The 27,929-nt window shown below is 44.6% G+C and overlaps 2 protein-coding genes and 3 non-coding genes across 8 annotated transcripts in view; all 5 read left to right on the forward strand.

Annotated features, from left to right (window-relative positions):
- Positions 1-8,173, forward strand: part of LOC139421133 (F-box/LRR-repeat protein 19-like) — a 29,906-nt gene extending 21,733 nt beyond the window's left edge. For both annotated transcript variants that reach the window (XM_071171728.1, XM_071171729.1), the window contains 2 exons: positions 4,147-4,368; positions 4,705-8,173. In XM_071171728.1, the coding sequence (XP_071027829.1) occupies positions 4,147-4,368; positions 4,705-4,862 (380 nt within the window). In that variant the 3' untranslated portion in view covers positions 4,863-8,173. The remainder of the gene's footprint in view (positions 1-4,146; positions 4,369-4,704) is intronic.
- Positions 8,174-8,839: 666 nt separating this feature from the next.
- On the forward strand, positions 8,840-27,838 carry LOC139421118 (importin subunit beta-1-like). Of its 3 annotated transcripts, none has more exons than XM_071171671.1 (22): positions 8,840-9,173; positions 10,138-10,196; positions 12,714-12,896; positions 13,248-13,448; positions 13,676-13,828; positions 14,107-14,175; positions 14,290-14,379; positions 14,708-14,818; positions 15,207-15,308; positions 16,151-16,375; positions 19,398-19,589; positions 20,102-20,232; positions 20,765-20,912; positions 21,166-21,237; positions 21,459-21,603; positions 22,484-22,566; positions 22,926-23,033; positions 23,721-23,864; positions 24,277-24,382; positions 24,867-24,981; positions 25,378-25,539; positions 25,911-27,838. In XM_071171671.1, coding segments are annotated over exons 1-22 (2,640 nt in total). In that variant the 5' UTR covers positions 8,840-9,133; the 3' UTR covers positions 25,912-27,838. The 3 variants fall into 3 exon arrangements, with proteins under 3 accessions (XP_071027772.1, XP_071027773.1, XP_071027774.1); XM_071171672.1 differs by having other exon boundaries at positions 8,854-9,173; positions 14,107-14,166; XM_071171673.1 differs by having other exon boundaries at positions 8,858-8,998; positions 14,107-14,166.
- Positions 22,658-22,801, forward strand: LOC139423300 (small nucleolar RNA SNORA79). Its single transcript, XR_011635853.1, has one exon. It is a non-coding gene; the product is annotated as a small nucleolar RNA SNORA79 (small nucleolar RNA).
- Positions 23,922-24,065, forward strand: LOC139423303 (small nucleolar RNA SNORA79). Its single transcript, XR_011635855.1, has one exon. It is a non-coding gene; the product is annotated as a small nucleolar RNA SNORA79 (small nucleolar RNA).
- On the forward strand, positions 24,523-24,666 carry LOC139423302 (small nucleolar RNA SNORA79). Its single transcript, XR_011635854.1, has one exon. It is a non-coding gene; the product is annotated as a small nucleolar RNA SNORA79 (small nucleolar RNA).
- Positions 27,839-27,929: the final 91 nt, after the last annotated feature.

Here is a 27,929-nt window from a genome sequence, read left to right on the forward strand (position 1 = left end):
TGAGGTATGCACCAAGGATCAGGATAAAGAAGAGTCTGACAGTAGGCGTGTAGTTTATGGAAAAGGGGGACTCTAGCCTCCTGGGTGGCGCAGTGGTTAAGGGCGCTGTACTGCAGCGCCAGCTGTGCCCATCAGACTCTGGGTTCGCACCCAGGCTCTGTCGTAACCGGCCGCGACCGGGAGGTCCGTGGGGCGACGCACAATTGGCCTAGCGTCGCCAGGGTTAGGAAGGGGTTGGCCGGTAGAGATATCCTTGTCTCATCACGCACCAGCGACTCATGTGGCGGGCCGGGCGCAGTGCGCGCTAACCAAGGTTGCCAGGTCCACGGTGTTTCCTCCGACACATTGGTGCGGCTGGCTTCCAGGTTGGATACGCGCTGTGTTAAGAAGCGGTGCGGCTTGGTTGGGTTGTGTATCGGAGGACGCATGACTTTCAACCTTCGTCTCTCCCGAGCCCGTACGGGAGTTGTAGCGATGAGACAAGATAGTAGCTACTAAAACAATTGGACACCACGAAATTGGGAAGAAAACGGGGTTGAATTGAAAAAAAAAAAGGGGGACTCTTGAATTTTGGCTGATCCATTTGTGGTTTCATGGTGGGTGGAAAAAGTGTTGGGTAATGTGGACTCTGTGAGGGTAAAGTGGTCTAGTGATAATTGTTTGTTTCTGTTGGGCAGAGGAAGAATGCGCTCAAAGTAAAAACGAATGGGGGCAAGTAAAGTGAATTGTTTCGTTCTCATGAAAAGGGCACCCCTGAAGGAGTGATAACTGGGGTAGCAGTAGATATACAGTTGAAATCAGAAATTCACATACACTTAGGTTGGAGTCATTAACTCGATTTTCAACCACTCCACAAATGTATTGTTGACAAACTAGAGTTTTGGCAAGGCGGTTAGGACATCTACTTTGTGCATGACACAAGTAATTTTTCCAACAATTGTTAAGATTATTTCACTAACACTAAGTTGACTGTGCCTTTTTTAAACAGCTTGGAAAACTCCAGAAAAGGATGTCATGGCTTTAGAAGCTTCTGATAGGCTAATTGGCATAATTTGAGTCAATTGGAGGTGTACCTGTGGATGTATTTCAAAGCCTACCTTCAAACTCAGTGCCTCTTTGCCTGACATCATGGGAAAATCAAAAGAAATCAGCCAAGACAGAAAAAAATTGTAGACCTCCACAAGTCTGGTTCATCCTTGGGAGCAATTTGCAAATGCCTGAAGGTACCACGTTCATCTGTACAAACAATAGTATGCAACTATAAACACCATGGGACCATGCAGCCGTCTTACCGCTCAGGAAGGAGACGCGTTCTCTCTCCTAGAGATGAACGTACTTTGGTGCGAAAAGTGCAAATCAATCCCAGAACAACAGCAAAGGACCTTGTGAAGATGCTGGAGGAAACTGCTACAAAAGTATCTATATCCACAGTAAAACAAGTCTTATATCTATATAACCTGAAAGGCCGCTCAGCAAGGAAGAAGCCACTGCTCCAAAACCGCCATAAAAAAGCCAGACTATGGTTTGCAACTGCACATGGGGACAAAGATTGTACTTTTTGAGAAATGTCCTCTGGTCTGATGAAACAAAAATAGAACTGTTTAGCCATAATGACCATCGAGGAAAAACGGGGAGGCTTGCAAGCCGAAGAACACCATCCCAACCATGAAGCATGGGGGTGGCAGCATCATGTTGTGGGGGTGCTTTGCTGCAGGAGGGACTGGTGCACTTCACAAAATAGATGGCATCATGAGGCAGGAAAATGATGTGGATATATTGAAGCAACATCTCAAGACATCAGCCAGGAAGTTAAAGCTTGGTCGCAAATGGGTCTTCCAAATGGACAATGACCCCAAGCATACCTCCAAAGTTGGCAAAATGTCTTCAGGACAACAAAGTCAAGGTATTGGAGTGGCCATCACAAAGCCCCGACCTCAATCCTATAGAAAATGTGTGGGCAGAACTGAAAAGGTGTGTGCGAGCAAGGAGGCCTACAAACCTGACTCAGTTAAACCAGCTTTGTCAGGAGGAATGGGCCAAAATTCACCCAACTTATTGTGGGAAGCTTGTGGAATCCTACCCGAAACGTGTGACCCAAGTTAAACAATTTAAAGGCAATGCTACCAAATACTAATTGAGTGCATGTAAACTTCTGACCCAATGGGAATGTGATGAAAGCTGAAATAAATAATTCCCTCTACTATTATTCTGACATTTCACATTCTTCAAATAAAGTGCTGACCTAAGACTGGACATTTTTACCAAATTAAATGTCAGAAATAGTGAAAAACTGATTTTAAATGTATTTGGCTAAGGTGTATGTAAACTTCTGACTTCAACTGTAAACATTGACCAGCTGAGGGCATGTGATGCTTGCCATTTGATGCGACAAAGACCAGGTGGACAGAGTGGGGAAATAGTGGTTGTCTGTTCTTTTGAGTTTTGAAGTTGAGTCTTTGCCTGACAAAGTGAAGTTAGGATATACATTGGGGCAAAAAAGTATTTAGTCAGCCACCAATTGTGCAAGTTCTCCCACTTAAAAAGATGAGAGGCCTGTAATTTTCATCATAGGTACACTTCAACTATGATAGACAAAATGAGAAAAAAAAATATCCAGAAAATTACATTGTAGGATTTTTAATGAATTTATTTGCAAATTATGGTGGAAAATAAGTAATTTGTGAGTATAGTGTTAGATGGTAGGGTATTTATTTAGTACATTTTTATTTTTCAAATAAAGTATAAGGGAGTTGTACTCCAATCTAGTAGGTGGCGGTAATGCAACAAATTGGATGCCAACCGCTGTTAAACCTCATAGAAGAAGAAGTAACGCACTACACTATGGAAGGGAAGATGACGTGCTGTGTTCATTGGCATTTGTGACATCGTCTATCCAATCGTCTATAAAATGTACTGTTTAATTTCACTGTACTGTCATGCTTGTTTTCAGTGAATATTGTTGCAAGTGAAGAACCACTCCCTTTTCATAGTGCAGTAGTTCCCACACTTTTTATAGTCCCGTACTCTTTCAAACGTTCAACCTCCAGTTGCGTACCCCTCCAGCACCAGGGTCAGCGCACTCTCAAATGTTTTTTTTGTTTTGTTGCCATCATTGTAAGCCTGCCACACACATTACACAATACATTTATTAAACATAAGAATGAGTGTGAGTTTTTGCCACAAACCAGCTCGTGGGAGGTGACAAAGAGCTCTTATAGGACCAGGGCACAAATAATAATAACCAATAATTTTGCTCTTTATTTAACCATCTTACATATAAAACCATATGTGTTCATCAAAAATTGTGAATAACTCACCACAGGTTAATGAGAGGGGTGTGCTTGAAAGGATGCACATAACTCTGCAATGTTGGGTTGTATTGGAGAGTCTCAGCCTTAAATAATTTTCCACACAGTCTGCCTGTATTTAGTTTTCATGCTAGTTAGGGCCGAGAATCCACTCTCACATAGGTAAGTGGTTGCAAAGGGCATCAGTGTCTTAACAGCGCGATTTGCCAAGGCAGGATACTCTGCAATTCACAGAACCGCTTGTTGTAATTTCGGTGAGGCTCTAGTTCAGATATTGGTAAGTGGACTGGAGGCAGGGCATGAAAGGAATAACGAATCCAGTTTGTCATCTGTTTGGGGAATGTAATTGCGAACCCAGCTCACTCAGGTGCTTCGCTATATCACATTTGACATTTTCCGTAAGCTTGAGTTAATTTGCACACAAATCATACAATGATGGAAAGACCTGTGCGTTGTCCTTGTTAATGCAGACCAAGAAGAGCTCCAACTTCTTAATCATAGCACATTGAATGTAGTTGCGGAGAGTACCTGTAATCTTAGCTTCAGATCATTCAGGCGGGAAAAACGTCACCCAGATAGGCCAGTCGTGTGAGAAACTCATCATGCAAGCGGTCAGACAAGTGAAAATGGTTTAGTAAAAAATGTAAGCTTGTCTCTCAAAAAAAACGTGTCCATATTTTGCCCCTTGATAACAGCTCATTTTTTGTATGTGAATCACATTTTTATTTGGCCAACCCCAATTTGGGAATACCTGTCATAGTGCATTACATTGATAAACACACAGACTGTAAATCCTAAATGTCCTGTAACATGTTTTGCTTTGTTCTTGGTCGAAAAGCTCATGGCGAGAGCAGAGGGGGGCGGTTCCAGAACGTAACAGAGCTGCGATTGGCCGGGCTGGACTTGACAGATGTCACGTCCCGCCTGTTGGTGCGCTACCTGCCCCACTTGACCAAGCTGGACCTGAGTCAGTGTGGCAACATCACGGACCAGACCATCCACACACTGACCACCCCCATGTCTCCACTGAAAGATAGCCTCACCCACCTCAACCTGGCAGGTAAAGACTACACGGTAGACTCACTAGCCCCAAATACACCAAGGTAGGTACCCTGTTTTTTGTTTGTTCGTATATTTGAATATTGCAGGTTCAGACTACTGATGACCAGGGATCTGCTCCAGATACTGACCTTTTCTTCCCTCTGAGATGTTTAATCATGCTAAAGTAGCAAGTAGCAACATACAGAGATACTTGTTGTTTTATTTCCCAACGATATCAACCTGGCTCCTGGTTGAAATATTCAAACCACGTTTACTGATTGAAGTGTTGCAGTGATTGTGGTTATGTAGGTAGACCGTTGGTAGTTAACCTCCTGTTGTTTTCTCCTGTCCGCAGGCTGTGTGAAGGTGACTGAGCAGTGCCTGCCCCTGTTGCGCCGCTGTGCCTCCCTGCAGAGCGCTGACTTGCGCTCCTGCACCTTGCTCACCCCTGATGCCTGTCAGCTCCTCTCCTTCCCTTGCCCTGATGATAGAGTGCTGCTCAAGAACAGCTAAGGGCCTGCGACGCCTCCCCCCCCCCCACACACACACACACACACACACACACACACACACATCAACCCCCACCACACTACAGAGAGATAAGAGAACGAGAGGGACCCTGCGATGTGGGCAGTGAGCCAGCCACTGAGGGAAAAGGACGTGGAGTGGGAGCCACGAAAGAGAAAAGTGGGATTAGAGAATGAGAGAACCATAGACCTTTGCCTACATTTCTCTGGATCGACTTGTTTGTGAACGGACATCATTGAAAATGTTTCAGCATGTACATATTCAATATCTGTACAATGGGTGTGTGTATATAAATGTAGTTTACTGTAAATTACCCAATCCGCCCCTTCCCTCTCTCCTTCTACCATCACACCAACCATTATCCAGCTGACGTGTAAAGGCACTGCACTGCGCCACCGTCTTGAACTAGCATCATTTGCACTCCATAATCAAAAACTCCTGACGAACTAATCAATTTCCTCTTTCGTGGCGTCAGACTACGAAGAATGTACCCAATGCCAGAGGCTGCGCCCCATCGGAAGCCGTTTAATGTCCAGACGGATGCTGGGCTGTTAGTGTGTGTGTCTTTGTAAGTATGTGTGAGAGATGTAAACGGTGTTAATGTGACAGTTGGAGCGAGAAAGAGACGGAAACATGACCCGTGTGTGTACGTCTCCTTCACCGCTAAGCTCTCTGCTGCCCTCAATCTTTCTGGGGGTTAAGGACATTCAAGGCCCTACATATCCTGTTCAATGGCCGGAGAGCCACTAGAGATAGAGATCCTTGTCAATCTGATTGTCCTACTCTGTACCCTGGACAGCCCTTCCCATCACACTCTGTCTCTCTGCTGCCATGGCCCTTTTGCAGCTTGTGCTGCCCACCGTCTGTGCTGTGTGCGTACATTATGCAGAGAGCTGGACCTTGCTGTGTCCGACTGCAATGAACCATGCTTACCGTACTGTTTCATACCAGACCTGGAATTTGCCACAGCCCCTTTCTTCACTGCTTCACAATGCCTGGCTGATGTAACATTATCTTGTATATTTGCAGACCGGTTCAGTCTAGATCACGACCGCACGAACTTCCAGTGAATGACTGACACGTTTTGAGTATGACTTGGGAAAACTGTGTCGATAACAGAGACCGTCCGTTGCACTGCGCTCGCTGCGCCACGTGGCAGGGGGGTTTAAAACTAAGGCTGACCCTGGTTGGACTTCTGCCTCAGATGTGAGGGACTTTGAAGATTTTCCCAGAATTGGGTTTTCATTTAAGTGTCCACATGCTGCTTATCTTTCAAAGCCAGGAACATCCCAGCCCATCCAACCTGCCACGCAGTGTCATTATCTTAAAGGTCTTGTAGGATGAGGGTTTGATTGAATCAGTTGTAGCAATTCCCCAAATCGTTTCTCCATTAGGGTACCCCTGGGCATGCTGGTTTTGGACTCTAATCACAAATCAGTGCAGTATTTTATTCAGGCTCAACTTTTTTAACCAATCAACTCTCAATCCAGTTCAGAGGCCAACATCAACAGTCAGTTGTTCCTTTTCCTGCTCACCCTATCATTATTAATAATGGATGTTATCGGTTGAAACCAGCATGTACGGGAGGTTGTTCAGACCAGAGCCCAAGCTGTATTTTATTTGGTTGAGCTGTATTGAATTAACATGAGCAGTATTTGACATGAGTAAACGTCATTCAGCTGAATGGGACTGCATTGGACCAGTTCAGAGAGTAGCTATTGGACTCAACGGGCCAGTTCATTCAGTATTGGACTGGACATCACTTTGTCATGCAATGCTGGACTCAACCATGCCAGGTTGGGTCAAGTGTTTCCCTTGTCTGTCTCCTCCTTCAATAGCAGTTGTCCACTTCCTGAGCCATGTTGATCTGTATTTGTGCTTCAGTGCCACAGTGGATCTTGCTGCTGTGTGCTATCTGGAACTAAACCCAACCAACTTTAGGTGGGTTGGTGGACGATCTTAAACCTCAATCTGTAATTCTCATCTAAATCACGTGTTTTCGTATCCTTTCAACTATTCTGTTTGACTTTGTGATTCCATCCTCATCGTTTCAATTCCCAATACCATTTATTAGAACTCAAATCAGCTTCCTTTGGGTATAACATGTAGGGCTAGAGGCCTGCCAAGTAACTCTAGAGCCACTAGACAAATGGTAGTTGTCCCAATGCATTCAGTTATACAATTTATTAGGTATCTCCCTTTCCCTAAAAGGTTGGTTTGAAAGGTCACATGCCCAGCTTGGACAGCGATTTCATCTTTACCCAGTGTATTCTAAATCGCTTCCAGTGTTCCTGTGTGAATTTATTGACTTGCGTACAAAGCATTGGTGCCAGGATTGCACTAACTGATTGATCAGAATACAATTTAGGAGGGAACACTGAGCTATAGTGTGCTTTATTACCCTGAAAGTGTATCTATTAAAACAGGTCAAATTAAAACACAGCCAAATCATGAACCTTAAAAAAAGAACTTGATTCAAAAGTAGAACTAATTAGCTGTCCATGCTAGTTACCATTTAGCTGGGTAGTCCAGCGTGTTTCAATGTTAGCTCAGGTTGAGTCCTACTTTAGATCATAGATGAGTCATTGTTGTTTGCCACTAAGCTATGCTGCTTACAGAGCTGAGCTTACCAAGTAGCAACTGTAATTGTGGTGGGCTGAGGCTTACAGCAAAGCAAATGTCCAATATATGGTGGAAAATTGCCTTGTGCCATACACACTCATCCAAATCAATATTTAACTTTTCATAGACTGAATGGGTCAGTTTTCCAAAAATGTTTACTTCCATCAGTAATGTGGGGTTGTTACTACTCCTCGTCATCCAGTATGTTCATCAGCGCACAATCTAGCATGCGAAAGCATATCAAAAGTTAAACTGACAACCACTTTCAGAGAGAAAATAAATGGGTAGCGGTTCATGGGAATTGATCCGGTTGTCCAATAAGGAAATTATTCTAGACTCAAATCTGTCATCTTTTTCACTCCCAGCCTAGCCAAGTTGACTCAGATTTGACCCCTAGATTGTAGTCTTGTCTCTACCAAACTGTATTGCACCAGAGACGCACTGGGTCAACATTGTCATCACCTCTTGCCAAAATTCCTGCTTTCTTTGATAAGGGGCATTTTATCCATTTATTTTGCTCTTGTTTATTTGTTCATTGTTTCTTCCATTGTGTTGATCAAAATGAGAAAGAAAAGTAGAACAATGTGAAAAGAGACAAAAAGAAACTCAAGGCAGCTACTTTTGAGTGACTACTGTAAAATGACTAACTAAATAAAGACAGTGGGTTTTTTTTTACACTGTGTGGCCTCTGCTGATTTCTCAGATTTTACATTAAGTAATTTTGCCTACGTAGCAGCTCACTCATAGTCCACTTTCAATTTAGCTGCTGGCGGTTTCTGAAATGATGCACAAAACAAATGGCCAGCCCTGGAGGGCAGCTGTAACGGATCAACCAAGACTATCACTGACCAAATCAATAGTGCCCCCTATGGACCTGAATTGCAGGGTAAGGGACGATTTATTTGAACTTTGTCCAAATATTATGATTATTATTGTTATGCGGGTGGTCCTCCAAGTTCGGTGTCCTGGTTGCACTCTGCCATGGCTTATTTCATCACGTTCATTGGAAATAAAAAATATATAGGCAGTACATAAGTATAGGGGGATTACTTATTTACGTGAGTCGTACCAACTGAAATGATGGTCAAATGTCATTCCATTCGGCTAGCTACCCATTTTGTCCACTCCACATTTGGTTTAGAATTTACTGAGAAGTCAGATAATTGTATGGTTGATTATGTACAGGACATCAAAGCTACAACTTCGACAATTATACAACAGTTGGCTAATACCTTAAATGTTTTGGTTAAAAATGAATATATTTATCTTCAGACAAGGTGCGCGCATATGCACGCGCAGGAGAGAGGGAGGAGTTTAATTTTTTAAAATGCCATAGCAGCGGCGTGTGATATTCTTCCGCGGGAGTCAAACAAGGCCTTTCCCCTCCCGACCACAGAATGGACAAGCGGCATTGCTGCTTAAACAACTTGTTTTAAGGTTCCGCGTTTGGAAATAGCGCATATCCAGAGTAAACTAATCGGCTGGAGGTTACCCTGCGTGTATGTTTTTCTCACCGGCTTTCATTGTTTTATCCACACGGTCCTGTTACATTTGGCTGAACACTGAATAAATAAAATCCGGGGTTGTGCGCGGCAATCTAACTAGCGACTTCTGTTAAGAGTGGTTGGGACAGAATGGAGCTGATAACAATCCTCGAAAAAACTGTCTCTCCGGGTGATTATACAGTTCCATATACTCATCTTTAACAGCTATGTGAAGAGTTTAGGGCCAGCAACTTGACATATCTGTATTTGATAACGATTACGGGTGAAAGTTAAATCAGAAAAGGGGAGTAGTGAAGTGCCTTGCTAGCTAGGCTGCAAATGTTACGGCCTATTCACTCCGCGGATCCGGCTTTCTGTTATGAACTCGCTAAATTTTAGCATCGTTAATAGTTCAATCTGGGCGGCATTGACAGAGCTGCCAGTTGTTAAAAAGTTATTATCCGTTGAAAAAGTTGTCACCCACATAGTTTGTCATTTTGATGTCATGTTTTTACTGGGTTGATACGTTTAGTTACCTATCTTGGCTAGCTAGCCACTCATGTGTAATTAAGTCGGCCCTGCCTTGCACGCCAGCTAACTTTACAGTCTAGCTATGTAATGTAGCTAGCATGTGCCGATGTGGGAAAAAAATAGAATAGGCCTGTACTCGATCGTGTAAACCTTTATTAGGTCGTATACGCCAGCTAGCTAGTGAAGTATGCACTTGTCCGTGTGTATGCATTGTCCGTGGTGATGTAACTAGGGCAGCTAACTATGTTAGCTAAAGTTGGATATGAGTTGATTAGCTCGATGGCTAACTCAATTTTTGCCATCAAGTAAGCTATCCGCTAGTGAGCAACGCATCCCCGGGAGCCAGCATGTTGCATGACATGGGTCACCTTTCTAACGAGTAAGGCTTGATAAATTGGCTGTTTCATTTAACGAACTAATATCTCATCATGAAATGAACACCCACAATTTCCCAAATAGATTACCGCAGTAGCATTGAATGTGATCACTGCTAATCGTGGTAGCCTAGCTAGCTAGGAATTGTAGATGTATGCTAACTTTGCTGCTTCATGTTGTGGCTAACCAGCAAGTGCACTACCTATTCACATAGTGTAACTCTAACATTTCCCCCCTCGCCCCCTCAGATCAAAATGAACTGGAAGCGGCACAGAAGTTTCTGGAGCAGGCGGCAATTGAGAATTTGGTTTGTATAACTACACATTTCAGTCAGACGGATAATTTATTCATATCATATTCAGGTCTGGCGCCAGAAAGACAGGGCATTGAATTGCCGGCGTTTTCAACTGGACCGTTCCTTCCCCCATCTTAACATTATGGCAGCAACGTAACACACCTCAGCTTTCGCGAATAAATGGAGACCTAGCATTAACCCACGTTACCTAGCTAGCACACCAGCTACACCCATGTAGGCATCCAGTACCTCGGCATGATCACTTGGCACAAACCAAATTACGACAAATTCTCTTTTATTTGATTTTTGAATTCATTCAGTTGAATATCACTTGAGCAACAAAAAAAACGGCATCGAAAACGAGTACACTGCTAGTGATAGATCAGGATTACCCTGCTTTGATATGAACACATGTGGCTAACATGTTGTAATCCTATAGCTGGATTTGATTAAGTATGATATTGATGTACCTAATAGTTAAACGGAAAGCTGCCTGATAAGCGTTGAGTAGTGAGCAAGAGCACTCGTCCCCCACTGACAGATGGTCATTGCATTTTTGGAGTAGAAAGCAAGCAGGTGTAGCTAGCTGGCTAGAGAAGAGGAAGTAAGGGTAATCTGTCATTGCGCTACATTTTTTGCGTAGCTATATAGCTTTGCTATATGAGTGCTTGTGTGTATGCACTCTGCCTTTTTAGAACACTTATGCTATGATGTTTACTATTTTGGGCAGTGGCAGATCCCCTCAGAAAAAGCTAGGTTATGCAAGGTGTGCAGGGCTCATTTTGAATTGACATTCTACTTACATCTGACACTTACCCTTTCTCTTGCTCACTCTATATTGTCCATGTGTTACATGTGTTGTATATTCTGCAGGGTACTCAAGCTCGAACCAGTGACTTTTCGGTTACTGGCCCTACACTCTTAACCACTAAGCACCTCAAAGGTCTATGCGCTGTTTGCTGGACTGTGCAGCTCTGTTAATGATCAGTCACATAATTAGCTAGGCTGATCAAAAACTATTACGGGAGTTTTACCCAAATCAGTAGTCAGAAGATGCCATGGTACAAGTCTTGCTAAATGTTTTTTTGAAGACCACATTGTGATTAAACCCAATCTGTCTTTTGATCCATCAGCTAAAGGACATAGAGATTTCCTCTTATCTAAATATCTGGACATACTTTCTCAATCTCCAGGAAGCCTGGTTAGTGACGCCAAGCTAGATACTTGATGCCTCATAGGCCCCACTAGTGGGATCTGGAATATGGGTCACCGGTGGTATCCACAGATGAAATCTTATAGTGAAAATTGGTCACAATGCAGAGTATACAGTGCCTTCGGAAAGTATTCAAACCACTTGACTTTATCCACATTCTGTTACAGCTTTATTCTAATTTTCTGCTGCAGAGATGGTTGTCCTTCTGGAAGGATCTTGACTCTGGAGCTCTGTCAGAGTGACTGTCGGGTTCTTGGTCACCTCCCTGACCAAGGCTCTTCTCCGCCGATTGCTCCGTTTGGCCTGGCGGCCAGCTCTAGGAATAGTCTTGGTGGTTCCAAACATCTTCCATTTAAGAATGATGGAGGCTGCTGTGTTCTTGGGGACCTTGAATGCTGCAAAAAGTTGTAGTTACCCTTCCCCAGATCTGTGCCTCGACACAATCCTGTCTCAGAGCCTACAAACAATTCCTTTTAACTCAGGGCTTGGTTTTTGCTCTGACGTGCACTGTCAACTGTGTGACCATTTATATAGACGGGTGTGTGCCTTTCCAAATCATGTCCAGTCAATTGAGTTTACGACAGGTGGACTCCAATCAAGTTGTAGAAGCATCTTAAGGATGATCACTGGAAACAGGATACACCTGAGATCAATTTTGATTTTCATAGCAAAGGTTCTGAATGCGTAGGTAAATAAGGTATTTCGGTAAATTTCTTGACATTTGCAAAAATGTCTAAACCTGTTTTCCGCTTTGTCATTATGGGGGTATTGTGTGTAGATTGCGGATGATTTTTATTTATTTCATCCATTCTAGAATAAGGCTGTAATGTAACAAAATGTGGAAAAGGTCAAGGGTCTGAATACTTTCCGAAGGCATTGTATATGTAAAACAGACCCAAACAACTCAGCAGGACTTGTATGAATTTAGCAGTTTGTTGTTTTGGTTACACAAACGCATTACAGATCTGATTAAAAACTACCACACATGGATCATTAGTGTTTTGTGGAGGCCACTGCTGTCACTCACTGACTGCAGCATGAACGGAATTTAGTGTCAAAATTGTTTTGCTGTTGCATACGAACCTGCTCCGTCATGTCTGTTGATTGCTAGCCTCCTACATCCTTCAGTTGCTGAATGTAACTGTTGAACATTTCAGTGTCACTGCAGTGAAATCTTACTCATGCCAAGGACTGAAAGACTGTGGTGATGACAATTTTATTCTTACCTGGGTTTTACTAAACCACTACCATCTTATGGCCTGATTTGTAAAAATACATTTTAAAAATCTCTCCCCACTCACTCTCCCTTTCTCCAGCCCACGTTCCTGGTGGAGCTCTCCAAGGTGCTCGCCAACCCTGGCAACACCCAGGTGGCTCGCGTGGCCGCAGGACTGCAGGTGAAGAACTCGCTCACCTCCAAAGACCCGGACGTGAAGACGCGTTACCAGCAGAGATGGCTGGCCATCGACGCCAACGCCCGGAGGGAAATCAAGAACTTTGTAAGGAGAAACTCCTCTTCCACCTCTTAGTGCAGATTTATTTATACTTTCTAGCTTTAGTAGGATTTTGTGGTCTCCTGACTCCCCACCACCCCTCATTTTTTGGGGTTGAAGTATATTAAAGTCTATATTACGGTTTTAAGTGACAGTGTGGGTTACACAGTGGCAATCATTTCATTCAAATATCCCCTGGGGGAAAGAGGATCCAGGTGCTGAAGTTGATAACTCTTCGATAATTTAACCTTAAGAAACCTACCCAGCCAAATTACTTATTTTTCTAAAGCCCTTGGCTCCTATAAAAACCAATGTCCTCACCCAGCCAAATGCACCAGTTGATTCACTCCCCTCCAGGTTCTGCAGACCTTGGGCACGGAGACGTACCGGCCCAGCTCGGCCTCCCAGTGCGTGGCCGGCATAGCCTGCGCAGAGATCCCCGTCACACAGTGGCCCGAGCTCATTCCCCAGCTGGTGGCCAACGTGACGGACCCCAGCAGCACCGAGCACATGAAGGAGTCCACCTTGGAGGCCATTGGATACATCTGCCAGGATATAGTGAGTGCTCCTGACACACACACTACATGAGGGACACGGGGGTTATAATCTAAAAGTCAAACTACTGTAATATGAAACTTGTGACATTGTGTCCTCAATTGCACAAAGACAACATTTCAAAATCGAACCTAGACTAACTTGATGTCTGTGTTTTCATGTGCCTGTTCCACTGCAGAGCAGACGTAGCTTCCACGAACAACTGTCTTCTCTCCTCCCCTGTGCCGTAGGACCCTGAGCAGCTGCAGGACAACGCCAACCAGATCCTGACAGCCATCATCCAGGGCATGAGGAAGGAGGAGCCCAGCAACAACGTCAAGCTGGCTGCAACCAACGCACTGCTCAACTCACTGGAGTTCACCAAAGCCAACTTCGACAAAGAGGTGTGTTTGTGTCTCCTGCCCTGCCTGTGTCCCACTATGTTAGTGTTTAAGTTCCTCCTTTGTCACATGCTGTGACCCCAAAAATGGAAAGACGAAATGGACAAATCTGAGCTTGTTTATCGACTTAACGGTCTGGTCTGATGATGAGAAATCATGCACCACGCTGAACGTGTGATGGATAACCCCTACCACAATATCTGAGACCTTCGCACAAGGCTGGGTTTCAAATGCTTTGTCTATGTGCCTGTCGTAACAGTGAATGGGTCTGTGTTTTCCAGACGGAGAGGCACTTTATCATGCAGGTCGTCTGCGAGGCCACACAGTGCCCAGACACCAGAGTGAGTATCGTGAGTTTCTCTTTTCTATTTAAAACCTTTTTTTGGCACATTTTATTCCATGCTTTCAGCCAATAATCATCTTCTTAACCAATGTTGGTGGAATGCGATGTCTGTCTCCCACAGGTACGAGTGGCTGCCTTACAGAACTTGGTGAAGATAATGTCTTTGTATTATCAGTACATGGAAACGTACATGGGACCAGCACTGTTTGCGGTAAGCAACCCCCATGCAACAACTTGGTCTTGCTCTGTGATCTTTAGGTACTTCAGAAAGTAGAAGCACATCTAAGGCAGAGAACTTCGAACAAGGTCTTGGTAGACCTTATCAGTTACTGATATTGTATTGTCGCTTGTTGACCACTTGTCTGGTCTGTGGTGAGAAATCGTGCACCACGCCGAAAAGGCCTGATGTATAACGTCCTACCACAATTTGAGTCCTGCACGGACGTCAGTAGTCCGTATCAAGGACGCTCCTTTTAAATTGAACCCCCCCCCCCTTTTTTTGGGGGGTTGCTGTCCTCTCCCTCCCTTACCCCGAACAGATCACAATAGAAGCCATGAAAAGTGACATTGATGAAGTTGCCTTACAAGGAATCGAGTTCTGGTCGAACGTGTGCGACGAGGAGATGGACTTGGCCATCGAAGCGACTGAGGTGAGGACCCCCCCCCCCCCCAACACACACACACTTCCAAACGTGTTTAAACTCTATAAACTAAACACAAGGCAACACTTCAGCCCACGAATGTAAATATGTTTTATATATAACACCAGAAAGGGTCCCAGTTAGCCATGTTGCTGAGTGATGATCTATCTCACCTGTCTGGTCTGATGAGAGATCCTGCACCATGCTGAACGCCTGATGGATCACCCCTACCACTACCTGAGACCTGCATGTACCTTGTTATTTTGTTAACACTCTACTTTCAGCCATTAGGCTGACATCCTTACCTCGAGGGGGTTTGTTAGATGCAAAATGCATACAATGGACAGCAAAAAGGTCAATATTCCTCTAAGCTTGGTACCACTCGCTCTCTCCCCAGGCATCGGAGCAGGGCCGGCCTCCGGAGCACACCAGCAAGTTCTACGCCAAAGGAGCCTTGCAATACCTGGTGCCCATCCTCACCCAGACACTCACCAAGCAGGTACGCAGGAGAAGAGCCCGCGGCAGTCATTTTACACCTCGTTAACCTCTTCATTTACACGTTAGGGATGATTGATAAGGATGTATCATTTACTGGTATTAAAATCTCTATTGAAACACCACAGCTGGCAGAATAGCTGGCAGAATTCTCCAGCTTTAGATGAAATGAAGATTCTGACTCCTAGGGAAACCTGTCTGCTCTGTGATGAAAAATCATGCACCACGCTGAACAAGTGATGGATAACCCCTACCACAAAATCGAAGACCTGCATAGACGTGCAACCAGTCCGAATTAAGGGGGAGGGGGGCTCACCCATCCAGACACCAACATTTTGTGTCTTAATACCACAGATGCTTCCCCAGGAAGACAGTGTGCTACTCCTACCACCCATTTCTATAATTAGTCCAAGTGTACCATGTGAAGTCAGGCAGGGAGGTGTGAGTGTTTCTGTACATGCCATGGCAGTCTATCTATTAGGGGCTTTAATGAGAGGCACTGGACTTGTCTAGCTGAGTTTGTCTGTCCTTTGTGTTGGTATCTGTTCTTTTGTTTGTATCCTTTGCTACTCAACGTCCTTGTTCATATGCTACAGGTACCTGTTCATGTAAATATATGCTATTTTCCTCTGGATCTCCTGCCCCTGTGTACACGATCAGGTCATCTCTATGTAAATGCCTGTCTTTCCTCTCACCTCTCCTATGTGCAAGTCCAGTAGATTCCTTTCATACCCCCCCCCATGTTCCTCTGTCATGTGACATTGGTTTTTATCCCTCCTTTCTCAATGTCATAGCATTTCATGTAAATGCGTCTCCTCTCATTCACCCCCCTCGCTTCCTCCTCAGGATGAGAACAACGACGATGACGACTGGAACCCGTGCAAGGCGGCGGGCGTGTGCCTGATGCTGCTGGCCACGTGTTGCGAGGACGACGTGGTGCCTCACGTGTTGCCCTTCATCAAGGAGCACATCAAGCACCCCGACTGGCGCTACCGCGACGCCTCCGTCATGGCCTTCGGCTCCATCCTGGAGGGGCCCGAGCTCAGCCAGCTCAAACCCCTCGTCATCCAGGTGACTAACTTCACCACATGAAGACACATATTCAACATGCTGTAAACTACTATTTTAACAGTTTCGCTCAATTCATTCTAATTAACCTCATAATTATGATACAACCCCTCACTAATGTCAGTGGTTGCAGTCTTCGTCAACATAACCTGGTTCAAGCATTCATGACATCACCCTGAAGAAGGCACAGTGATGCTGAAACGTAGGTTTACCCAATAAATTACTGAGTTTTATATATATGTATTTAATATGATGCTACTATTACATTTTATTTGCCGTTAGTCAGCACCTCTACTCAAATTAATTTTCTCTGGGTGTGCTCCAGCTTTTTATTAGACATGAAGACATACCATGAACGCAACACCACCATACGATCTCAACCAGAGAGCCTGCTATAAACTAACATATCAGATAGAGGAGACCATCTGCTAGGAAATTAGCTTTGCATCTTACGCATAGTAGTGATGGGATGTTCTTTTGACTGACTCAGATATTTTCGTTCGTTCAGTCAAAGGAACGACTCGCTAGACGCCTTTTTGTTCATTTGAGTCCGTAATGGCCCGCGCACGCAGGACCCCCCCCCTACCGTTGAACTGAGAACTCGAGTCATGATTCTACAAGCGTCTCGTTCACCGTAAGGGGCTTATTGGAGCTGTCATTTGTGATTGAGACATGTGAAACTGTGCTTTAAACAGTGTACACTGGTTGATTGCTAGGCCCACAACTAAGATTGTTTCTTCATACATTTGAACCGGGGTATAGTTGTGGCTGCAACCGGACTAGATTGTGAATGACTCTTGTTTAAACGTCTTCTGTGGGCGTTGAGCACAATGCTCAAACTGCAGCCCCCAGAACGATTCATTCTCCAGGTTGAGTTTGTTGAGCAGAGGCTGTGTATGTTTTGGTTCTAAAACAAGAAGCTGTGTCAATGACGTTCAATAATCAATGAATCGCCGTCGTTCTTGCACCATGCGATCAATTACCAATTCGAAACATGTGTTTTTCTTCTCGGCGCTTATGATCTATTTCCCTGTGCGCGTATGACCGACGGTCGGCGCACATCTCTGGAGCCGCTGAGCCAGGGGAGCATGTATTATTCCCGGTGTAGGTAGGACTCGCTGCGGCCAGTACTAGCAGGTCAAAACCAAAGACGAAAATGAACCAGTCGCCCAGGAAAAACGAGTCATGCGTCTCGAGTCGGTAAAAAGATTAGTTCAAAAAGAACGACTCGTTCGCGAACTGCACATCGCTAAGGCATGGCCCAACCAGCTCAAGCCCCTTTTCATGCAGGTAACTACACCAGCTACCACTGTATAAGGATACCTACTTCCTGATACTGCTGATTTTCCCAAGGGGAAGTTTCGGTGGAGTTTGACAGCAGCGTAGACTAACGTGTACTAACAATCCACCGTCTGATGGGTGTGGCGAGCAAGGAAGAGGATAGCTTGTGGCCAAGTAGAAATGTATCTGTTGCAAAGGTCATCTCTAGGCTGCAAGTATTTCTCAGTTTCCTTGTGTTGCACGCCCATCACATAATGAATTGTCTTCTCTTTAGATGAACCACAGACCTAAGTTGTTGCGAGGGTGATCGGGTATTTACAGACATGTTCACTCACAAGTAGGGTGGACTGGAGAGGCTGTGAATAGGGTGGTATCAGCTGAACCACCATGTTCTTTCATGGCTGTGTGTGTGTGTGGCTGTGTTTCAAATGGCTCCCTATTTAGTGCATTGCTTTCTACCAGGGCACATAAGTAATGCACTATGTCAGGAATAAGGTGCCATTTGGGACCCCTAAGCCCTATTGAACTGATAACTGAATTGGGTGCTTGTCTCAGAGTGAGCTGGTGATAAGCTTGTACAAGTGTCTATAATCACACCGCTGAAACCTGTCATTCACTAGACACCAAATTCAAGAAAACTGACAAACGGGACTAGCTGACGTTGTCCAATAAAATACTCTTGTTTCTGTTATAAAACGGAAATATATGAAGCAAGAAATGTCAGCAGTGGAACCTTGTATCTGGTCTGTGATGAGAAATCTTGTACTCAAGACCCTGAGAACCCTGATGTTTAATAGGATTTATCTGAGACCTGCACAGACAAGTTCAGTAAATCTGCATTTAGACTTTCTCTGTAGTAGTGATGATGGGGGGGGGGTCGATAGTTGCGTATCGGAATATTATTTTTGACAACTTGTATCATTTTGACAATTGCAATATTTTTGTGTTAGTTGGCTGTACCTGCACCCTAACTCTTGTATTTTTCCTTCATAGCTTGTTCATCTTTAAGTATGGAGACCATTTTTGTCTTCACTTAATTCCATGACTGATCAAACCCTATTTTCTCATGGCTCTCTCTTGTGCCTCTGCAGCAGACATATGGTGAACAATATGTTTGGAACATCGAATCGCAATAAAATCCCACTACCGAATTCCCAGCCCTGCTCTGTAAACGAGGGGTGGGCAACTCCAGTCCTCCGGGGCCTGATTGGTGTCACACTTTATCTCCGTCCCTAGCAAACACAGCTGATTTAATCAAATTGCATTCTAAACTGAAGATCATGATTAGGTGATTATTGGAGTCAGGTGTGTTAGCTGGGGCAAAACTGTGACCAATCAGGCCCGAGGGCTGGAATTGCCCACCCCTGCTGTAGAGGCTCTGAGACAATGAGACAATCCCTGGTGGCCCTTTCCCTGTTTCTGTAGTCTGGCGCACTACTGTTGTAAAATCTCGCCCACTGCCCTCCCGCTCCTTCCAGTCCATGCCTCTCGCTACACCTGAATACTGCAGTTATATTAACAGTACCTGTCTTTCTCTGCCCATCCATGCCTGTCTTTTTACTCTTGAACACTGGTTAACAGTACTTTAATAATGAATAAATTAGAATTATTACATTTCTATAGCGCTTTTCATGGAATCTCAAAGCTCTTAAATGGGGAGACTTCATGTATCGCTGCTCCCCTCCTCTGCTTATTGACACTACTGTGGTTAACGACCAGTCTGCTCTTGTTTCTCCCCTCCCAGGCGATGCCCATGCTGATTGAGCTGATGAAGGACTCCAGTGTTGTGGTGAGGGACACCACGGCCTGGACGGTGGGCAGGATCTGTGAGCTGCTGCCGGAGGCGGCCATCAACGAGGTGTACCTGGCCCCTCTGCTGCAGTGCCTCATCGAGGGCCTGGGGGCCGAGCCACGCGTTGCGTCCAACGTCTGCTGGGTGAGACAGAAGCTAGAGCCGCTAATTTATGTATTTTACCATTGTTTTTAAAAACCTAATTCAACACGTTGATATACAATGCATTTAAAATCATTGAGGATAATGCCAGAAGTTGAACAGCTTATTTCCATTGTGGTCCTCTTGTGGGCCTCCACATGTAGCAGTAGTTCTTTGTTAATCCCACAGATAAGAATTTATATCACCATAAGCATCAACGATATACTGCACAGTACAAAGACACTTGCTCAATTACAACAATGAATCTCAGTCCACCCCACTCGAGTGGAATATGTTGCATCAAAGTGTCTGTAGTTGAGAGAGATACCTGTCAGGTCTGTGATGAGAAATCATGCACCACGCTGAACATGTGATGGATAACCCCTACCACAATATCTGAGACCTGCTAGAAATGTTTTTCTTTTTTAGGACCAAAAATAATGATTCATGGGTTTTCTTATGAATGCCCTCATAACTTCTCCCTCCGTCCCTCTCTCTCCCTTTCCCTCCCTCAGGCTTTCTCCAGCCTGGCGGAAGCCGCGTACGAAGGTACAGATGCAGCAGAGGAACAGGAGGAGCCTGCCACCTACTGCCTCTCCTCCTCCTTCGAACTCATCGTCCAGAAACTCCTAGAAACCACAGACAGGTAGGCAGGACTGTCCAGAAACCGCAGGCAGGACTGTCCAGAAACCGCAGGCAGGACTGTCCAGAAACCGCAGGCGGGTAAGCAGGACAGTGGGTTGGAACGGCACCTTCTATTGTCAGGTCTGTAGAGGTTTAGAAACCTCTCCACTTGGCTAGGCAAGCTAGACATTTTGTATGGAGGAGTTCTAGAGTTGGCTAGAGACTAACTCTCTCTAGTTTGTGATGAGGAATCATGCACCACACTGAACGTGTGATGGATAACCCCTACCACAATATCTGAGACCAAAAATGCATTTGGAGATGTAGAATGGTGTTAAAATGTACTTCATCAGGAATTCATTTTGAAGCCCTTAGCTGTACATACTCTGTTGAAGGCTGAGAGTCTCTTATCCAGTCTCGTTGTCCTAGTTCGATCAGGTTTATGTATTTAAGTGCACCAAATGTTTTGTACACATTTTTGTATAATATTGTTTTGCTGCTGCTGCATAGTAATGATTTAAGTGAATTTAATGTTCTTCCTCTGTGTCCACCAGGCCGGACGGTCACCAGAACAACCTGCGTAGCGCGGCCTACGAGGCCCTGATGGAGATTGTGAAGAACAGCGCCAAGGACTGCTACCCAGCCGTGCAGAAGACCACCCTGGTCATCATGGAGCGCCTGCAGCAGGTCCTGCAGATGGAGGTAGGTCCCAACCGAGAGAGGCGGGATGGGAGTGATGGATTGGGGGATGGATGGCTATTAAAAAAAGGGGGGGGTGGCCTTTTTGGTCTGTGATGAGAAATTATGTACTCACTACTCTGAAAACCTCTGATGTTTACTTAAGGATTTATCTGAGACCTACTTTAAACTATTATACATTTTGCTTGGAGTCTTCTCTATATTGTATAAACTCCCATTGAATAATCTGTTTTTCATGCGTTCTCTCTCTCCGCAGTCTCACATCCAGAGCACGTCGGACAGAATTCAGTTCAACGACCTCCAGTCCCTGCTGTGTGCCACCCTGCAGGTGAGACGTCTGGTCTGGTCTGTGATCAGAAATCATGTACTGAAATGACTCTAATTAGGAAGATCAAAAACATACTAGGAAAGGAGAAGGCTTTATGGGGAAAGGAAACAACTTCTGGGTTTGACTTATCCTCTTTCCCACTTCTCCTCAAAGTAGCTAAATGACGTTCAAGTTAGCCTGTGCTATGTTAGGTTAACCCTTTCCCCCCCACTTCTCTGTAGAATGTGCTGAGGAAGGTGCAGCACCAGGACGCGTTGCAGATCTCCGACGTGGTGATGGCCTCGCTGCTTAGAATGTTCCAGAACACTGCCGGCTCCGGGGGCGTACAGGAGGATGCACTCATGGCCGTCTCAACCTTGGTGGAAGGTGAGCCGTTTAAAACTGTCACTGTAGTGGATGGGTTAATTTAAAGTTTTTTAAATTAATTTTTGTTTTACATAAGTCACACACATGGGTTTTCTACCCACACCCTCCACCCATTTTAGTGGGATGAATTATGTTTGTGAATCTAAGCCGTAAAACCTTGTATCTGGTCTGTGATGAAAAATCTTGTACTCAAAACGCTGAAAACCCTGATGTTTAATAGGATTTATCTGAGACCTGTTTCCAGCCACTTGGTCAATGTTAAACTGATTTCCACGCTTCTTACAGTATGTATATGGTGTGTCGCATGTCCAGTGTCACATGCCTCACTGAGCACGTTTACATGCACACTAAACATGTGGTGTTATGGCTTTGGTCATATAAACACCGTACTCTGCTGATCTTAATCGCTGTACGGTCACGATCAAAGTCAACATAAGCCTATTAAAACAGCTCAGAAAACCCAGGTATCTCTCTGAAAGATTAGGCTTTAGAAACGGCTCAGTCGGTGTTCCAGCTGTGTGTTTGATCTGTGCTTGTGCTAGCACCAGCAACTCAAGCCTCCCTCGAATGCCTGAGTTTGGACAAACTCAAAGTATGAATCTTAGAACTAGTTTTCAATCGAAACTTTGTCCGAAACTCCGACTCAAATGGTTTTCCCAAAAATAACATGGGAGACAGCTTATTTTGATTGAAGATCAAAAGATTTCTACATTTGATCAAAGTGCCGTCAAGGAGACGGAATTTAGATATGGCCATATGTACAGGATATTCTTCTTGCAAAGCATTTGAAATGTTAATTGTCATTAATCCTACTGTTCACAATCGTATTATTGTGTGCATGTAACCATGTTGTTCTGTAATGTCTTGTATGTTTCCTCAGTATTGGGTGCTGACTTTCAGAAATACATGGATGCCTTTAAACCCTTCCTGGGAATTGGATTGAAGAATTACGCAGAATATCAAGTGGGTTCTTTTTTTCTTTTTTTTTCAAGGATTTATATTCATGTTAATCTCTTAAAGCAAAAAAAATAAAATAAATTGTCCTCCCTTCCCCTGACGCCTGTTCCTCTCGCTGCTCTGAGCTGTGGCAGCTGGGATTTTAGTTCGTCACAGAGTCAAGCAGGGTCTATTTCACCCAGTGTTCATGAGGTAGCAGGGCTGCCATTATCTACACTGGACTTTGCTGGACCCAACACTTGAAATGCACTGCTTTAGTAGCTAAGTTCTAGTAATGCTTGCTGTAAGAGTCAACACTCGATTATTTCACCTAGCTACAACGCTCACTCACTCACCCACCCTTCCCTCTCTCTCTCCCTCGCCAGGTGTGTCTGGCCGCGGTGGGCCTGGTGTGTGACCTGTGCCGGGCCCTGATGTCCAACATCCTGCCTTACTGCGACGAGATTATGCAGCTCCTGCTGGAGAACCTGGGGGTGAGTTGCACTTTAGTTTCTGCCACCTGTGTTGGTAATGACGAGGCTGCCATTATTGGTCCTGGAATGTGCAGGACCATACACTTGAGTCGTATTGCAGCTGTACATAGTCTATTGGTAAATAGCCCACCCATTTTCACCTACCTCATCCCCATACTGTTTTTATTTATTTATTTTTCTGCTCTTTTGCACACCAATATCTCTACCTTTACATAACCATCTGATCATTTATCACTCCAGTGTTAATCTGCATAATTGTAATTATTTGCCTACCTTCTCATGCCTTTTGCACACAATGTATATATAGACTCCCCTTTTTTCTACTGTGTTATTGACTTGTTAATTGTTTACTCCATGTGTAACTCTGTGTTGTCTGTTCACACTGCTATGCCTTATCTTGGCCAGGTCGCAGTTGCAAATGAGAACTTGTTCTCAACTAGCCTACCTGGTTAAATAAAGGTGAAATAAAAAAATAAAAAAATTTACAGCCTCAGTTTTATGGATCGGTTATTTTGTAGAGACATGCAAATGCCTTCGTGTCAAGCTGATCGTGGACACCAAAAAAAATAGGTTTTATCAGAAAGAAAATGGTTCTAATTCCAACTGTCTTTGTTTAGTAGGTTAAGTCTTGTGGACACTAATGCAGTTTGTCACCAGTACTAAGGACGTGGGTGTTGCCCCCCGCAGAATGAGAATGTGCACCGGTCGGTGAAGCCTCAGATCCTGTCGGTGTTCGGAGACATTGCCCTGGCCATCGGAGGAGAGTTCAAGAAGTACCTGGAGATCGTCCTGGACACGCTGCAGCAGGCGTCGCAGGCACAAGTCGACAAGGTAGAACAGATGGAGACGCGCTGTACCACATTGGCATCCCCTTGTTTCGTTTGACCCTGACGCCTGTTCCTCTCGCTGCTCTGAGCTGTGGCAGCTGGGATTTTAGGGCGTCACAGAGTCAAGCAGGGTCTATTTCACCCTGTGTTCATGAGGTAGCAGGGCTGCCGTTGTCTACACTGGATTTTGCGAGACCCCACAAGTTTCTTCCTTGAGCAACCTTGTTAAGCTTGCCTCTTCCAGAGTTAATTAGTAATATGGTGGCCAATGGTTCAGTCTAGCAAAATGTGTTAATTGACCAGTTACTCTTATTGAGGGCCTTTTGGATTCATCAAATGACCGTTGTGCACCTCGATGCGGTCTGTCCTCCGTCCCTCTAACCTGCTGTGTGTGTTGGTTCCTTCCCCCCTGGCAGACGGACTATGACATGGTGGACTATCTGAACGAGCTGCGGGAGGGCTGTCTGGAGGCCTACACTGGCATCATCCAGGGCCTGAAGGGAGACAAGGAGAATGTGCACCGTGAGTCCCCTAGCCGCCAGCATCATAACTAATCTACAGATCTTGAGGATCTAGTATTTTGGTGTATTGCTGACTATGGTATTGATATTGTCTTGAGATGCCAATTGTAGGATTTTACAGTGGAGACTGAGTCCTTCCGCTGACGCCTGTTCCTCTCGCTGCTCTGAGCTGTGGCAGCTGGGATTTTAGGCCGTCACAGAGTAAAGCAGGGTCTATTTCACCCAGTGTTCACGAGGTAGCAGGGCTGCCATTGTCTACACTGGACTTTGCGAGACCCCACACTTGCACATTGTGGCATTTGCTGATTTTCGGACTTTGTAGTGTGCCACATTTTCCTAACAAGCATCCTTAAATCACCTCTTTGCCAGAATATGGCCACTTTGATGGAATATTAGGCATCTGTCACCGCCGTCTTAATTCTCATGATTGTGCGTAACATTGTCTTCATTGTATCGTTCTGTCCCGCGCTCTGTCCTACCTGTAGCTGACGTGATGCTGGTGCAGCCCAGAGTGGAGTTCATCCTGTCCTTCATCCATCACATCGCTGAAGACGAGGACCACTCTAATGGCGTGGTGGCAAACGCCGCCGGACTTATAGGGTAAAGCAACTAGGATTATCTCAGTGGTAGTGATGCTTGCTTTGTGGATCACAATAATATTGAAGATGCTTTTGGTACGACATAGCATAAAAATGTTAGGGGCAGCTTGGGCTAAGATGCATGGAAAAACACTGAATTATAATTTAAAATGTTTTTTAATCTAAGGAAAACCTGTCTGGTCTGTTAGATCTTGTACTCTTAAACCCTGATGCTTAATAGCATTTATCTGAAACCTGCACAGACACTGTCAGTAAGAGGCCTGAAAAGGAGTTGAGGTAGATCGGAGTCGTGTTCCCAGCGACTTGATCAATGTTAAACTGGTTCCTCTGCTTCTTCTTACAGTATGTAAATGGTGTTGTTCCTGTGACATGCTTAGTTAAACCCCCCCTTCCTCAGAGACCTGTGCACGGCGTTTGGGAAGGACGTGTTGAAGCTGGTAGAGCTGCGGCCCCTCATCAACGACCTGCTGGCGGAGGGACGGAGGTCCAAGGTCACCATAACCAAGATGCTGGCCACATGGGCCACCAAGGAGCTGCGCAAGCTCAAGAGCCAGGCCTGGTGAGTTACTGACCTTAATGACCTACTGACTGACAGTCACCCCCCCGTACAGCACCTCTAGGGCACCATGAAACCGCAAGGGAATAGCCAAGGGAGAATTATATCTATTTTTTTAACAATGTACATTTTTTGAATTTTAATGTTGCGTTGGGAGATACTTATGCAGGAAATGCTAGTCTTGTCCATTTTATTTCGGAGATGGTGTGAAATTGTAACAATTAGTGATTTCATGAAAGCGCATGTATCGTGTAAAGTCACCAGAATTTCACTGGAGCAGCCAAATGAGAAGGATCACTTTACATGCATTGAGCACGTGAACACAGAACTTTGGCTCCTACAGCAAATAACCCTTTCTTATTTTCCCTCTACAGAGTTCATGCTTGTTGGGGATAAGCTAGACAACAATGAAAACACCCCACTGGAGTTTCTTCTGTCTTTTGCGTCATGTCCGAGTTAAAGCAGAAGTGAAGCGTGTGCTGAGATGAGTGTCTGAGAATGTGAGAGTGAGAGCGAGAGTGAGCGAGGATCGACGTCACACCACCTTCTGAGTACAATTCCAGCAGTCGCCGGCAGACCAGCAGCGCCCCACCCCTGAACCCCCACCACCACTTCCTTTGCCCCCTCCCCCAAAACCCTCTTCTTCGGCCACCTGTGGACTGATTCTGACTTGACAACAAGGACTCCACACAAAAACATGGATCGCTGTAGCCGGCTAGTTCTAGAACTCTTCTGAAAAACTAATATTAGTCTACAACAGGATCACCAGAGTAGAGCGAAATGAACTGCCAAAATGTGGTTCTCTTTTGAGGGAAAATTACAAACACAACATGATACGAAAGAACTCAACTATTTTGCTCTTTGACCGATCTGTGGAAGACTTTTCCCTTGACTTTGGTTCCTTCAAGCACTATATGGTTGTGGACTTCAAAAATGGAGATGGTCAATTTTACGCAAACGTGAACTGAACCGGAATCCGAAAAAAGCTCACTTTTGGGGTGTTGGAAATGCGCCCAAAGGATCACTGCTGGAGTTGAAAGAAGACGAAACGAGGGGGATGAGCGGGCGGTCTCTACCCCCCCCCCCTCGTCTCCTGCCTCTCTGCAATCCTCCAGCCTGCCCCTGCATGGAGCCCCCAGAGCGTGGCAGGGGTAGAGCTGATCAGCCTGGATGATGGAGTGTGTCTGTGAGGGAGGGGATTCACTGTCTCTACCCCCCCCCCCCCCCCCCCCCTGGTTATTTCAAATAAATAATAAAGCTTCAAGCAAATTCAGTAAGATATATTTCTGATGCAGTTTGGGAGAGGGCAGTGGGGGCTTGGTAGATGATTTATTGGCAGCACTTGAGTGAATTGGCAAGAAGGTTTTCTTTATTTCCTGCAAGAGAATCACTGACAAATGTTCACCATTTTTATTTTTAATGGCATCAGTTGTTTCTCTTCATCTTCAGTGTGGGCTTGTAGATAAAGACCCTTTCTTGCCAGCCCTGTTAACAAGAATCGGTGAGGACTTATGCGTTGAGTGCATCAGGATCATTCAAGGCTAGGGATAACTACATTTGACATGTAACACTGACATCTTCTTAGTGCTAAGATGAGCAAGGAGTAAACGAGTGCCAAATTTAGACTACTCATCAGGGTAAAATACAACAAGCCAACACATACTTGCCTACAGTATGCAGTTCAGAAATAAATCTATAATTTGAACTACATGAACTAGTGAATTGGGCTTGTTTCAGTTCCCATTTGTTGGTTTCTAGGTGCACTTAGTTGGAAAAGGGTCACTCACCAAGCTGTTAAAATGAGAATCGAAGATGTTTGTACAAGGTTATATTTTTCCATTGCTATGAAAAACAATAAAATGATATCAAACATTCCCCAAGCAGTTCTGGTACTTTGGTCTGTATTTTGTTTCTTGCAAATGTTTGTAATGCACTGTGATGACTTCAGTTTCCATGGCAACACTTGGTTGGTGAGATCAACTTCCAAAAATGTATCTTTCTATATTGACATAATCAATCAGGTTCAATTTAACTTGGCTTCACTGTTTTGTACTGTTTACTTTCTCCAATACATAAGCATTGGATATGAGCTGTTTTCCATTTTGATTTGAGATTGGGTATTTTTTGCAGTGACTTTGGTTCTCACACTAGTTTGGATTGTGTAACATTGTCCTCATGGGCTTGGCTATTTACATCATGTCATGTGTTGAAGTTATAAGAATTGCAACTTGAATATAGAATTGGGAACATTAAAACCTGCTTTTCTTAATATCCAACTAATAAAAATCTATATTGTACTTAATGATGTAACCTTTCCTTTCAATGTTATTCTGTAAATGGCTGTCACTTGTGCCTACTGACCTTATACCCTTGTATTGAGTGTGTGTGTAGAA

This window comes from Oncorhynchus clarkii, chromosome 12 (assembly GCF_045791955.1).
Source record: "Oncorhynchus clarkii lewisi isolate Uvic-CL-2024 chromosome 12, UVic_Ocla_1.0, whole genome shotgun sequence".
NCBI lineage: Eukaryota > Metazoa > Chordata > Actinopteri > Salmoniformes > Salmonidae > Oncorhynchus > Oncorhynchus clarkii.

What these genes read in the sequence shown, in the direction of transcription:
- LOC139421118 (XM_071171671.1), top strand. Translation starts at nt 9,134, where the DNA reads ATGGAGCTGATAACAATCCTCGAAAAAACTGTCTCTCCGG. An exon ending in TTGCGTCCAACGTCTGCTGG is followed by an intron (nt 19,590 to 20,101) that starts GTGAGACAGAAG and finishes TCCCTCCCTCAG; the next exon opens with GCTTTCTCCAGCCTGGCGGA. An exon ending in TGCTGTGTGCCACCCTGCAG is followed by an intron (nt 21,238 to 21,458) that starts GTGAGACGTCTG and finishes ACTTCTCTGTAG; the next exon opens with AATGTGCTGAGGAAGGTGCA.